General features: G+C 38.6%; 1 protein-coding gene across 3 annotated transcripts in view; it reads left to right on the top strand.

Annotated features, from left to right (window-relative positions):
* Window positions 1-13,692, top strand: part of FAM193A (family with sequence similarity 193 member A) — a 79,896-nt gene extending 66,204 nt beyond the window's left edge. For all 3 annotated transcript variants that reach the window (XM_062638678.1, XM_062638676.1, XM_062638677.1), the window contains 5 exons: window positions 555-741; window positions 2,545-2,775; window positions 6,091-6,934; window positions 9,912-9,993; window positions 12,826-13,692. In XM_062638678.1, coding sequence (XP_062494662.1) covers window positions 555-741; window positions 2,545-2,775; window positions 6,091-6,934; window positions 9,912-9,993; window positions 12,826-12,919 — 1,438 coding nt within the window. In that variant the 3' untranslated portion in view covers window positions 12,920-13,692. The remainder of the gene's footprint in view (window positions 1-554; window positions 742-2,544; window positions 2,776-6,090; window positions 6,935-9,911; window positions 9,994-12,825) is intronic.
* Window positions 13,693-15,100: the final 1,408 nt, after the last annotated feature.

Here is a 15,100-nt window from a genome sequence, read left to right on the forward strand (position 1 = left end):
AAGGTGCAAACAGGGTAATGGGAATATTTTGGGTTTAGCTGACCTTAAACTTTTTATTTAAGAGCTTGAAAATCTACCTAAACCCAGAGGATTTCAGAAATGAGTTGAGTGCTTTGTAACTGCATAGCTCTCTTCAGTCCACAAGTGATGAGATAGGCAGCAGTTTCAAAACCATTCCATTTAAAAAAGCTAGAATCACTACTTCTCAAACTATTTTACCTTTTTAAAGGCAGGAAGAACAGTTCCAAAACTTATTCTCAAGGCTGCACATTCAGTGAGTCACTAAATGAGTTATTACAAAGCACTTCCCCATGTATCATCTTTCCTTGCTGCTTTGTTTTTAGCATCTCCATTTGCAATCTACTGGATGAAGGTTTTAGGATTTGATGCACTACTGGTGGCAGGATAGCGCAGTTTGAGACTCATTGTTCCTGGTAGATGTACATACAACCTTATATGGGTTGTTTGTGGTTTTTTTTTTGGTTGGTTGTTTTTCAGGTACCTTATTTATTATAGTCTAGAGTTTTTATAATTTTTTTCTTAATTTAACATAGTGATCCTGATTGTGAGGGCCATCGCTGTGAGAACAGTAACACCTATGATCATCAACAGTATGATGGAGAGGAGAGCCAAGATGAAGACAGCTGTTCAGAGCATAGCTCCAGTACCTCAACATCCACAAATCAGAAGGAAGGAAAATACTGTGACTGCTGTTACTGTGAGTTCTTCGGCCATGGAGGAGTAAGTTGCTGCATTTTAATTTATTCGGGGTTTTTTTGTCACTAACTTTTCATTGAATGTGTGTGATTTCTCAGACTGGAACTAAGGAGGTGGCATTGGGGCTGACTCAAGAGAAGTTGTAAAAGAAGCATGGTTAGAATGTAATTTTCCTCTTTGAAATGTAGAATTGAAGCAAATTTTCCAGATGAAATCAGTTCAAGAGCAATAAAAATGACAAATATTTAGGAAGCAGCTGACTTCAATAATAGGTACCATGTTTGACTGAAACTGCAAACAGGAGCATTGAACCATTCAGGCATTCATATGTAGTAGTGTAATTATAAATAATACAATGAGTTTGGGTAAAAGTACACTTAATATAGGATACTTTTTTTAGTGTGTGTGCAATATATGAGTCATTTTCCCATCTGTAAAAATAGCAATTCTCAAAGTGTTCACTAATTCACTAACTTGATTTAGAAAAAAGAAAACAAAAACGAAAGGGAAAAAGAAAGTCCTCTTACCTAGACCTTAGGCGATGTAAATTTAAATTATACTTTTATCAAAGGAAAACCCAGACTGCATTTTTCCCTGTTTTCAGTATTACAAACAATTCTCTTTAGAGGTGCATTTTGATAGGCACTGACTTTTATTTAAAGAGTGTTTTTAAAAAATCACAATGTTCTAAAGCATTCAGGTTATGTAACATGTTTTCCCTTAATGTTCTGTATTTTAATACTTAACACCTCATTTGAAACATCCTTAAGTTAGCTTCATACCAGTAGTATGTCTAGTGAATTCTTGTAATCATATCTTTTCATTTGCCCAAATGAAATGCTAAAATTAAGTTGCCCCATGAAACTTTTTCTTAACTTAAAATTTCATTTTCCTGCTGGCTTCATTTATAAATCTACATATAGCCTGTTTTAATAATGAGTTAACCAGTAGGATTTGAGTCTCTGGCACTTTTTTCATATTTGAAGTAAAAGCTCAGTTTATTTGCCATGCATTTGATCAGATGCAGTTTAAGCCTAGGGCTTGAAGTGAATCCAGAGTCCTTGTCCTGTGGCTGAAAGCATCAAGGAGCGCATCCTGTTTCTTATTGTATGTTCCCACCATGTCTATTATTGATCTGTCTTTGATAGTCATCTGCATGTTGTTACTCATTCTGCTGAAGTGACAGAACGCTACAGGATTTTTAATAGGCTTTGTTGTGCTGGCTTAATGAGTTGTAATGTTGTTGCTCCAAACAGATGGGCACCAGATCTGGTGCAGGAGGCAAGGAGGAATGGGGAGTTGAGAGGCAGGAGCAGTGGACAGGAAAACAGATATGAAACATGATGCAAGGATTCAACTTGCAGCAGTGTTAACAAGTTACTGATGTGTGACTGCTGGAGTGTGTAATGGCACGTTTCAGAGCAGGGTAGTCAAGCCTACGCAGTTACAGCTCAGAGGGCCATGTAGCCCATACTCTGAAACAGACTTCATAGAAAATGGGAACAGCAGCGCATGTCTACTCCTTTCAGATTTTTAATGTGGTATACTCATCACCTTTTAAAGTTATTTTTGTCTTTCTATTTGTGCATTTGTCTGCAAGATCAGTTCTTTTGGTTAGAAAATACAGTTCACAAGCTAGCACCAAATCTGACAGGTCTGTTGCCTGCTAAATGCACTTCTAGGTACACAAGCAAACAATAAGGAGTTTGATATTGAGGTTTGGAGCTTCCAAGCTATTTAAAGGTCTATAAAAAAAAAACCTAAAAATTAATTAGATCAGTGAAATTCTGTATTTTGTCACTAATTTTTTTGTCTCGTGTCCTTCAGCCTCCAGCTGCACCAACCAGTAGAAATTATGCAGAGATGAGAGAAAAGCTTCGTTTACGCCTAACGAAAAGGAAAGAGGAACAGCCGAAGAAACCAGATCAGATCTCTGAAAGGGAAAGTGTTGTTGACCATCGAAAGGTGGAAGACTTGCTACAGTTTATAAACAGCTCTGAAACCAAACCAGTAAGCAGTTCTCGGGCAGCCAAGCGAGCCAGACATAAGCAAAGAAAGGTAAGACCTGAAAGTATGTTCATCCTAGACCTCATGTTTTTGAAACTGTGCACTGTTTTTTATATATATATATATATGTGTGTGTGTGTATAATATATATATACTTCTTATATATATGTATCTGTAAGTATACCAGTGTACACTGACTTCATATTAGTGGAATGTTTTTTTTCTGTGTGGTTTTGTTACACTGCTTGTTTCTATCTACACAGCTAGCCTTGCTCTTCTGATGCTACCTAAGAAGTTTTGTAGTAGACTGGCAGGATTCCTCACCGTGCCATTGTCATGTTTTTTGTTGCAAGTCAGCTTTATGTTGGAATCTTGTGCATCCAACATGAATGCAGTTTAGAAACCTATTTCTAAGTGTTAGAAATGTTAAGAATTTGATCGTTTTGTAGAGTTAACGTTTAAAAGTGGGGGGAGTTAAAAAACTAGTGTTTCTGTACTGGGAAAATAGTTACAGAATCATGGAATCATAGAATGGTTAGGGTTGGAAAGGACCCTAAGATTAACTAGTTCCAACCCCATGCCATGGCCAACCTTGTCTTGAATACTGCCAGGGATGGAACATTCACCACTTTTTTGGGCAGCCTGTTTCAGTGCCTCACTACCCTCACAATAAAGAACTTCTTCCTTATATCTAATCTAAACTTCCCCTGTTTAAGTTTTAACCCATTACCCCTTGTCTTATCACTACAGTCCCTAATGAAGAGTCCCTCCCCAGCATCCTTATAAGCTCTCTTCAGGTAATGAAAGGTTGCTCTGAGGCCTCCACGCAGCCTTCTCTTCTCCAGGCTGAACAGCCCCAACTTTCTCAGCCTGTCTTCGTACTGGAAGTGCTCCAGTCCCCTGATCATCCTTGTGTCCTCCTCTGGTCTTGTTCCAGCAGTTCCATGTCCTTTTTATGTTGAGGACACCAGAACTGTATACAGTACTCTCAAGTCTCAGGAGAGCAGAGTAGACAGGCAGGATCACCTCCTTCGACCTGCTGGTCACACTTCTTTTGATGCAGCCCAGGATACGGTTGGCTTTCTGGGCTGTGAGTGCACACTGAAGCCTGCTCATGTACAGTTTTTCATCAGCCAATACCCCCAAGTCTTTCTCTGCAGGGCTGCTCTGAATCTCTTCTTTCCCCAGCCTCTAGCTGTGCCTGGGATTGCCCTGACCCAGGTGTAGAACATTACACTTTGCTTTGTTGAACTTCATGAGGTTAGCATAGACCCACCTGTAATGCATGTCGAGGTCCCTCTGGATGGCATTCCTTCCCTCCAGCGTACCAACCGAGCCACGCAGCTTGGTGTCATCGGCAAACTTGCTGAGGGCGCACTCAATCCTACTGTCCATGTTGCCGACCGAGGTGGCCCCTAAGGGACACCACTCCTTACCTGTCTCCAGCTGGACATTGAGCTGTTGACCGCAACTCTCTGCATGTGGCCATCCAGCCAGTTCTTTATTCACCGGTTGGCCCATCCATCAAATTCATGTCTCTCCAGTTTAGCAACAAGGATGCTGTACAGGACAGAGCTGAATGCTTTGCAGAAGTCCAGGTAGACTACATCACCTGCTCTGCCCCTATCCATCATTTCTGTGGCCCCATCATAGAAGGCCACCAAATTGGTCAGGTGTGATTTGCCCTTAGTGAAGCTGTGTTGGCTGTCACCAACCATATCGTTGTTTTTCATGTGTCCTAGCACGGTTTCCAGGAGAATCTGCTCCATGATCCTGCCAGGCACAGAAATGAGACTGACTGGACTGTAGTTTCCCAGGTCATCCATTTTCCCCTTCTTGAAAATGGGGGTTATATTGCCCTTTTTCCAGTCTTTGGGAACTTCACCTGACTGATAAAGTATCCTTGTAGGAAGCCAGGCAACATAAGGTCAGTGCTTATATGAGAGAGGAAAAGTCAAGATTTGTTGGCTTTAGAGTGATTGCATTGGGCACCTTGCTGTCCTGACTGAAAGAAGTTAATTGCTGTGCCACATGTTGACACGAATGACTATACCAAGCCTGAATGAAGGGGCAAACTGCAGAGAGTGAGCAGGGAAGGAAAAAGTACAAGTTGCTTTCAAATGGAAATGGGCAGACAGATTTTTCAAAAAAAAATCCTCACGTGTAATAGTGAAATTATTTTTTGAAAACAGTTATTTGCTGAGTTAATAGAGGGAATATTTGTTGATTTATTTAAGTTGAACAAGCAGGAAATTACTTTTTCTTACTGCAGTTCAAGTATCAGCCTTTCGCATAAAGTTCAAGGCGCAGTGACATTGGTTGCTGAATGGTTTTGAGTTCTGGTACACATTTTGTGTTACTGCACTATTAATGTTTCTTGTTTGTGCATTTGTTTCCTAGCCTAATTCTGTATTTAAATGCTTCCACAGCTTTGGAACTTCGATGTTCACAAGTTATATTCTTATTTTCATGGTGTAGTACTGTTTAGCACCGAGGGCCTTAGTGAGTTATTTATAAATAAAATTCACTTTGCTCTTGCAATGCAGTACAGGCATAAGGAGTGGAAGATTATCACAGGGTTTTTTGCCTACTTCTGTAACTGTCAAAAAGTAATCCCATACAGGCACTTCTAAATGTGGAAGGAAATAAATGGATGTGATCATTCTCAGTGTATGACTTTGTTTCATTTTGCTCATGATATAGGATGAGTGCTGCACAGCAAAGTTTTAGGCATTCGCAGTAATGACTGGAAAAAAAATCTGTTGTGTCTGTTTCATGTGGCTAATGAACAACAGGGCTGACAACAGAAAACTTAACCCTGTTACTTTTTACAACTTTGCAACTTTTAATGTAACTTTAATGTGTTTAGTATTTTACTGTAAAATGTTTTTAATGATTGCTTTTTGTAATGGTCATGAACACTGAAACAGAGCAACTCTGATACCATACCAAGAGAGCAGGTAATCCATGCAACATGATGCAATGCTGAGTTTCTTTAGTAATACACACCGTTGTTGAGAACAAAGTTGAGTGATGAGTTTTCAGCAGGTTTTTGAGGTTGTAGAAAACTTTGATATGAAGTCAAGCTTAGCTGTAGCAAAGAGAAGATCAACATCTAGGATTAAGAACAGAAACGTAGAATATAATAAAATATATTACAGAAATGTAGAAAATATAGAAAGGATTTTAATGTACTTTAAAGGCCAGCCTTTGTATAAATAGTTATGTGCTTGCTGTACAGACTTGTGGATTAAGTATGTTCATATGTTAATGTCCTGAGATTCATCAAGAAAAGTCGTAATAGTCCCTCAAATTTTAATTTCCAAAATACTTGTCACTTCCAATAAACTTACTGTTATTCTGTAGCTTGAAGAAAAAGCTCGACTTGAAGCTGAAGCCAGGGAGAGGGAGCACCATCAGTTGCTTGAAGAACAGAGGCGGCGCGAGGAAGAGGAAGAAGAGAGGCTGAAACAAGAATTACAGCGGCTTCAAGAACTTCAACAGTTGCGGGCTGTAAAGAAAAAGAAAAAAGAACGAACAGGTAAAGACTGTCAGAAGGTGGACATGCTTACTCGAAACTGCCAGACAGTGAAGGAATCTGTCCCAAGCACACCTGAAGACATTCAGAATGGTACACTTGAGCAATCAGAAAAGATAGAAAACTCCTCCAGTTCACTGTCAAGACATGTGAATCATACAGAACAGAGGCCAGTTTCAGAGACAGGCTGTGAACTGTCCAATCCTGTAAACACTAGAGACTCAAAGCTGCTTTATCAGAAAGAAGGGAACGTAAAGCAGCATGAGCCCCTCTCTTTTCTGCTTGATATTATGCATCAACATAAAGAAGGAAACAGCAAACAGAAACTCAAGCAGATAAACAAGCCGTGTACTGAACAAGTGAAAAAGCCTGTTGAATCCCCCAAAGCAGCTGAGATCCAGACTAAAACCAGAAACCAAATAGAATCCAAAGCAAAAGCAGCAGAGCTCCCAACACTTGCAGAACCTAAAAAAGAGGAGAAGAAATTAAACAATAACAACAAAAAACAGTTGAACCATGTAAAGGAAGAGAAAGCAACTGTAACAAGTGAATCCCCTTCACCAAGTGAGCAGCAGCAAAATAATAAGCTAATACTTGCCGATTCTCCTCAGCCAAAAGGCAAGAACAAGAAAAGCAAGAAGAAAAAAGGGGACAAAGTCAACAATTCAATTGGTAAGTGTATAAGAAAGTCAAAGAACTTGGATTGTTTTCTGTTGTTACCATTTAAGTCCAGAAGCTTGAAATGTTTGTCTTCAGTCATCCCTGCCAATATAAACTAGAGAAACAGAAAAACTGGTGTCAGGAAAATTCAAGTCATTGTAATTATAGCCATTAGGAGATGCATATAGTTTTATTAAAGAGGTGTAGGGTGCTTTAAAGAATGAATAAACTAGCATATACTGCTGGGTGTGTATGGGGACCTTGGCAGTGAAGAAAGTCTGTTCTGTAAAGCCTGTCTTGCTTAAAATAAGTACTTAAAATAATGCAATACTATGCTGATACCCATTTTCAACTACTTCAGAAGCAAGGTTGTTTCTCATGCAGCAGTAACAGTGTAGTCCAAAGTTGATCTTACTCTTTGAGCAGGGAAAATAAGGAGATCCTGCAGCCAAAGAATAGTCATTCATGTATAAATAGGTATTCTTTCAGTTAAAATAATTCTTTTCCTATATTAATTGTATTAACAGGTGAGTAAGTACAAAAACTTAATTTTTGCCAGAGTGAAAACTTACAGTGGGATGTCAATTAGTTAATTATATTGAGTGTTTTCTCCATATGAATATTAGTTTTTGCTAGTGAACAGATTTTTTTATTTATCTGATAGAAAAAATAAACCATGGAAGACTGACTTGACTCAGACAAATTGCACTTGCAGAATTTTCTTCCCAATGCATTTTTTTTTTTTTTGTTTTCCTGAAAACATCTAAGAGCTAAATACCAGAACTGAGAAACACTTGCAAGTGCTGGCTGGTTGGCTTTGTCAGCATGATAATCAAGCTGCCATTGTTGGGCACCAGTTCATTCTTGCACATGTTTGGTCCCTACTGGTACTGCCAGTTGGGATGGCAGTTTTGCAGTATGGACATCTGCGTGCTCAGAGCACCTGGTCATTCCTCTGGGATCACCTGGTAGCTGAATGATAGTGGTGGATAAATTAAATGTCCATTCACCAGGAGGACTTAATAACATTGCAGTTCTCACTGCTGTTCTGTCTGGTAAGCACATCAAGGTTCAAGAACTTAATCCGTTGACAGTCTCTGCCAGTATTTCAGATTACTTGCCTTTATTAAGTTTTGTTACAAAAATGTATACCAGATTCCTGGTTGTTGCAAGTGCTAGGTGTAGACCACCTTAGTGGTTTCATGGTCGGGTTGAGTCAGCCCTCCAGTCTTTATTTCTAACTCTTTTGACGTGCAGTATTTCAGTTCCATGTCAGTCAGCGATACAGCACTGAACCATTTTCTCTGATATCTTATTCTTGTGCATACTATGCTGGGGTGTTGTTTGGGTTTTGTTTTATTAATTTACTGAGAAGAATGTACTCCAGTCATTGGAGCAAGAGAAAACTCTAGAATTACGTGCAGAAAAGGAAGATTGGAGACATTGGAAGGAAAAAGTATTGAAGGGGAGGGGTCGGGATAGTAGGTGGTGTTTACTGCAGGAGAATGCAGGTAGCTCCCTGCATCTTTTCCTCCTCTCTGCCCCTCACCATTGTTTTCTGCTGCTTAAATCAAGTATAGTTGCAGTTTCTGAAAACTAATACTTAAATGTGAAAAAAACATAGGGACAGGTTTCTGAATTTATGAAGATGTAACTGTGTTGCTCTTTGAAGAATCGGAACTGAATCACACTATGGGTAGTTCTGACTTACAAGAAAGGTACTGAGATACACAATTATAATTTAGTTGAAATTTCTTAAAGACACAGCGCCCATGAGCCACGTTAGTGAAGACACAAAAAATGAACTAAGAAAAAAGATTATAATTAGAAGTAGGGTAATTGAAAAAAAAAATCATGGAAAGAGGGTAACAGGGGGAGGGGGTAAACTGAGTTTTAAAATGAAGTGTTAAGGCAGTGAGCATTATTACTTTTTGTGTGATCCGTTTCCTAAAGAAATATATTCTGGTGGATTATTTCAACTGCTTGTTATGAAGAGGCTGAAGAAAACTATACAGGGAAGCCCTGTGTTTATAAGACTTTCTGCTTCTTCAGAAGTAAGTTGCATAGCAAAGATGTGCAACTTTTAAACTACCAGGAATGCCTTTAGAAATGAGTTGCTTGCTCTCATAATCTCGAGGGTTCTAGAGAGTCCTGATGTGTACTAGGTGTTTTCAGTTAGTCTCACCCTTTCTAGAATATGTTGTGAAGCTGCTTCAGAAGTTAAATTGGAGTATGTATGTAATAAGAGATATTGCAAGAAGAAAATGTTCCAATTGCTTTCTACAAAAACTTATGCTTTCTGAAGCCTTTTTTTTTAGTACAAAAGAAAACCGTACGCTGATGCTGTACAGTATATCAACAGGTTTTTAAGAGACTTTGTTTCTGTAGCTGAGGCCTAAATTCAGGCCATATTAAAATATGTTAAAAAATACTTAGCAAAATTCCTGGTTGTAAGTAGCCTGACCTAGACACTTGCAGACACAGCCCAATGATCATGTCCCAGAAGGAGTACAGCAGCAGCTCTACAATCCCCAAATTCTTGGAACTATTTTTGTTATATAAATACCATTTTAAAAATGTTTCTAAAACTGCCTTTATTATTAGAGGCCAACAAATTTCAGCCAGTTGAACACTATTCATTATCTATCTGATTCTTCAAGCCCTTTGTTTAATTTGACCATTCTCATGTGTATTCCAGGTTTATGGCATCTTTTGCAACCCGTTCAGTCAGTGAATTTACTGTTGATTCATCTCTTACTTTTTCTCAGTGTAACTCCTTAAAGGCTGGGCAGGGGTATTAGTATATTTTAAGAAGCGTCTTTTTAATTATAAGCTTGTATTAGTTCAGCCTAAACATGAATAATCAATAGTTTACAAAGTTGAGACTGTTCTCCAGAAACATCTTTAATGCAGTTTCTTCAAGTTCCTTCTTCTCTCCTTTCCCCCTCCCCATGGAACCTAACATAGTATCGTCCTTTTTCCTTTGTAGATGATGTGTTTCTACCCAAAGACATTGATCTAGACAGTGTGGAAATGGATGAAACAGAGAGAGAAGTGGAGTATTTTAAAAGGTAAAGTGCTGTAATCCCTATATGTAAAGCTGTTGTGCTTCTTCCCATGCTGTGACTTTAAAACAGACAAACCAACCAACTAACCCAACAACAGAAAACCAACCCACAACTAAGTTACTAACTCCTAGCAGAAAAGCGTGTGTTGTACTATGTTGTAACACAACAGATCTTCTTACAGCTGACATTCTGAATACTGAATATAAGTCACTGAAGCTGTAGATCAACAGATTGTAGCTGAGTAGAACAAACACAGGAATGAGTCCCAGAATCAACCATGTGTCTGTCCCCCAGGTTCTCATCAAGGCTCTCAGAATATTCTCAGTTACCATTATTTTCTATAAGCAAAGTTTGCATGAATATCCCTTTTATTATTCATACTGACTAGTGTTAAAAAAAAAAAGGGAAAAGACGAAGTGTTGAACAAGTAAGATGTTGTTTTACATTTCAGAGCAGCTATTTCAGAAAGGTTTATTCATGATATTCTCTTCCTTGTTTATAGGAGGTATTAGTTTGGAATTTTATACTGCACATGAAATAGAGATGGTACAACTTAGATATTAGCTTATGCCAGTCATAAAGAAGGGATGCATATGCTACAGCAGTGAAGAATATGGTAAAGGTAGTGTAGAAGGATAATATGAACCTGTGCTTGTGAAACTTTTTCTTTCTGTGTGTTTTGGTTGCTTTGGGGGTTTACACATCATGTCACCTTTAAATTACTCAAATATGAGCAGACAGCTCATGTTTAAATAATGTAGCGCCTACGGTTTAGTTTTTGGTAGTCCTGCAAGGTGCAGGGAGCTGGATTCTGTCATTGTGGATCCTTCCCAACTTGACACATTCTGTAATTCTGTGTTCTTCCATAATACTGAAATCTACTCAAATTTGTGGTGTTTAATGGTGGCTGGGTGTGCTGATTTCCCATTAATCTAATCTAATAAGCCTTTTGTCATGAGATCCAAATCTGAAATGTTACAAATAAATTGTTTTCTGCAGTTTAACCATTTAGGAATCAACATAGCATTTCACAGAACTACCAAAGACATTTGTTGAAAGGATGGAGTTTTTTTAAGAGAGGGCTTTCGGTATGGATTTCAAGTTCTTCTCTGAATTCTTATAGTTTTCATTGTCTCTGTGTCTGGGATGCAGTCTGTGTCTGAGTTTTACAAAGGACAATATAACTGCTTCTCTATGCTGCTCGTTATTACTATACAAAATGCATATGTCTGATTATTTATGGAGTTACAATGTACTACTTGAGGAAATTTTCAAAAGTGCACTTTCTCTGTTCTTAAAATTTATTTTCCTGAGTGGTGACAATTAAAGGATTTTTAGGTTTTTTTTTAAGTCGAAATGTAGGTTTTATAAGTGAAACGTGGCATATATTAGGCTGCTAGTGTTGGTGCTCAGCCCTTCATGGGTTTCATAGAGTCATAGAATCAGCTAGGTTGGAAAAGAACTATTACCCAAGGACTTCATGGAGTATTCTTGGCTTCGTTCAAGTTTGCTGTATCTGTAACAAGAAAATTAAATCTTTTCATTTGCTAAGTTCATCAATTCTCTATTCTCAATAGGATGACTGAAGCAGTGTCTTATATTTGTACAAGTGCAGCTGAAGTTTGGAGATTAACTTGTCAAATGTGTTTCCTAATGGAAGATTTAACACTTCTGAATGTACTGGTTTGTAATCAGTAATTGGTTTAATCTACTCTTCACTGTCATCTGTTAGGAAATGTGTGTAACTGTCCAACTTCTTTGTGTGTACCTGTTCAGAAGAGGTGTTTTGAAAAGCCCTCATAAACACTGTTCAAGGAGAGAAAAACAACTACTCAGTGCTGTGAAGGCACTGTTAAAGGTTATGTTTTCTGTCACTTGATAATTTCCAACATTATAATTAGCAGGCTGGCAACAGTGCTTGTTTTAGTAATTCTTCATGCTGATGAGCTGCACAGGGCTACTGGATTCAGACTTTTTGCTGATAGTTTGTTAATTCGTCATCTTTTCTTGCTTCCTAGTGGTGTAATAGATGGACAACTTTACACCCAGACTTCGGAATTAATCTTGCAAGCTACTTCTAAATTTAGTATAGAAAGAACAAAATAAGTCTAGTTCTGGTAATCTCCCACTGTACCTTTCCTATTTCTCTCCTTCTCCTTGCTCCCCTTTTTTGGCTTTTAGTTGCTACAGAAGCAGTATAGCCTTACAGAGAGGGATATGCTCTGCCTTGATGCTGTCATGCAGCCTTTAGCTTAAACAAGCTACACCTTACTTCGATAAAGTTCTTCAGCATTAATTGTCACTGAAATGCCTGCAGGTGCCAACTTTTTTCTGAAGTTCTTGCGTAAATTGGAATTCAGTGAAAGCAAATAAGGGTGTTTGTGTTCTGAAGGTGCTTTTTCCCAGGCATGTGAGCTACTTGCCTGCTGTATTATAAACAAACCTCCTTAGGTCTTTGTCTCCTACATAAATTCACTATATTCAGAAAACAAGAAGCAGTGTCCCATGCCAGTGGTACTTCTGCTTAAGTAGTATCAGCATTCACTCTCACTGTTAGAATATATCTGTTTCTAATTAACAGCTAGCTTCTCTGCTGATAAATACGCAGTTTTCTTTGCTTCTTCATTCACTTACTCTTGCCATTGCAGCTTGTATTTAACTGGTTTATGATGCATTTTCAGAGATGGACAAGTGATTTTTTCCTTATTTTTTTTAGGTATAATTTTTTTAAGAGGTTTTGTCATTCTGAGGGAGAGCTGCTCTTCAAAAGAGGGATGACACTTGTGGTTTGATTTTAAGTATATTGATTTCACTTTATCACTTTTATCTTTTCAGATTCTGCTTGGATTCTGCCAGACAGACAAGGCAGAGACTTTCCATCAACTGGTCCAATTTTAGCTTGAAAAAAACCACCTTTGCTGCACATTGAAATGGGGAGGGAGCCCTGCAGGAATCAATGAACGACAGCTCCACTTATCTGTCCTGCTGTGCTGAGAGCTTATCTGGTCTTGAGCCAGTGCTGCCTTGCCTTGTCCCCAGTGCTGTGTGGATCTGCACTGAACCCTTTGGCCTGATAATTCTTGCGGACTGAAAAATTGCCACTTTCTACCTGAATTTGTTAGCTTGTGTGCTTGTAGTCTGTGAGTGAGACTTACTTGATTGTAGCTGTATGCCGTTGGAGTTGGAACAATAGCTCTTTTCCATCTCCTTCTGAATGCCTTGGCCTCAGAGACTTTAAATTGCTTAGGCTTGGGTGGAGGCCAAAATACTAGTTTGCATCATCTGCAGTGGCTCCTGTCACTTCTGCATCTAGCTATGTTTTGTCATTCTGACTCCTGACAAAGGAATGGACCTTGTCAGTTGTGCTTTCACCTGCTCCAGAATTCTCCTGACATGACTTCATGAAAAAAGAGGCTCTTATGGGACATTTCCTCAGTTCTTTCACAATCTACTGTTTAAGAGTGTACAAGTTACGCTATTTGTGTTTTGATTTTTTCCCTGACTTGTAGCCAGCTTGTGTAAGAATACTTGCAGAATGAGAAAATTTAAAAAAGAACAGTACTCACACTATCAAATCTGTTATAGAGTGTATAATTGTATTAACACTGAAGCCTAACTGGCTACTTTTTTAACATATTGTTAAGTAATATTAAAATCATGTCTTTCTTTTTGAAAGATGGAATACATTAGTATGGCAGAAGACTTGTGTCTTGCTTTTTTCTGCTCGGGTGGGGAAAGGGAAGAAGAAAGTGGTATTCTGAGCTAAGTTTCATCTTGTGTCAAAGTCAGTCAGTGAATGCTACTTAACTTAAGCATTTTCCTTGTTTGACAGCTCACCTGATGGGAAAAACTGCTATCTGTTAGAGCCAGAAAAACTCCTGCTGAATGCTGGAATTAAGTTTGTGAATTCTGTGAATTAATGTAATACTTCTGTTTCAGGAGATAATGTGTGAGAAACACGGTAATACAAAAATTTCCAATTTGATGTCAGTGCAGAAGTGAAGTAGGTAGGCTCAATGCTACTATAATGTAAATAGCTAACAATATAGTAAAGTTTTACAGGTTGCATGGTATTACCCAGTGTGGAAGAAAATTGGTAATACAGGATTTTGATTTCTGTAAAGATACTGCACTTGTAGAATTTTTTCTGATACTACACTGTTTATTCAGAAGAGGCAAGAGAAGCTTTCTTCTTACTGCCGAATGACCGTGCTTACCCAAATTAAAAGGCAGTCTTCCATACTTCTTTTTTTTAAAAGAAAATAGTACTTCCACTCAGCACATACTCAAAAGGACAGTACAGCTTCAAAGTTCACTAATGTCCTTTTCCAGAACCATTCCACATTTTTCTTTCTTCTTGCTAACACACATTTTTCTTTCTTCTTGCTAACACACATTTTTCTGTGATATACCCACTGAGCTTGGGACTGCTTTGCAAGACACAGTGTAATTACACTCAGGTTTGGACTTGGGAAGGTTTGCTTCCATGTTCCCCATGAGGCCCAGATAGATGCTTACAGACCTCTTGAGGTATCTACAACTTCATATCCCTCTTACTGGTCCTGGAGCTCCTATCCCAGTGTGTGCTGCTGGTACAGAATATAGTTGCTCATCTTATACCCAGCCATTGCAGGTAAATGAGCCCTCAGCCTCCTCTTGCAGAGGAGGGAATAACAGTATCTGTTCTCAAAATACAGTTCAAGGATGTAAAAGGGTCACCTTCTTCAGGGCCAACTGTCTTCAGATTGAGGTTGAGGAAGGAATAATAGCTTAGCCTTGCTTTCTTTGTCAGTGCAGTATTGTAGCCTGTATATTTATTTGCTTGTGCTGGAGGAATAGCATCTCGAAGGTAATACCTATGCCACTTAGAGCCAATTGTCTGCAAAACTATGTACTGTTAAAAGTACCTCCATCACTTAGTGAAGAAGAATGAACTTTGGGATCATGGAGGCTTGCAGCTATTGCAGCCTGAGTTATATTTTAGTTACATAAAAGTAGTGAGGCTTCTCGTGGGAGAGTGGCTCTGGGGGGAAAAATGCTGTTAGAACAGCTGAAGCTGGATGTTTGTGTGAAATGCGACCTCTCAGACTTCAGTTCTAAACTGTAACAC

This window comes from Pezoporus occidentalis, unplaced genomic scaffold, assembly GCF_034315485.1.
Source record: "Pezoporus occidentalis ecotype Australia unplaced genomic scaffold, CSIRO_AGI_Poc_V1 ctg58, whole genome shotgun sequence".
NCBI lineage: Eukaryota > Metazoa > Chordata > Aves > Psittaciformes > Psittacidae > Pezoporus > Pezoporus occidentalis.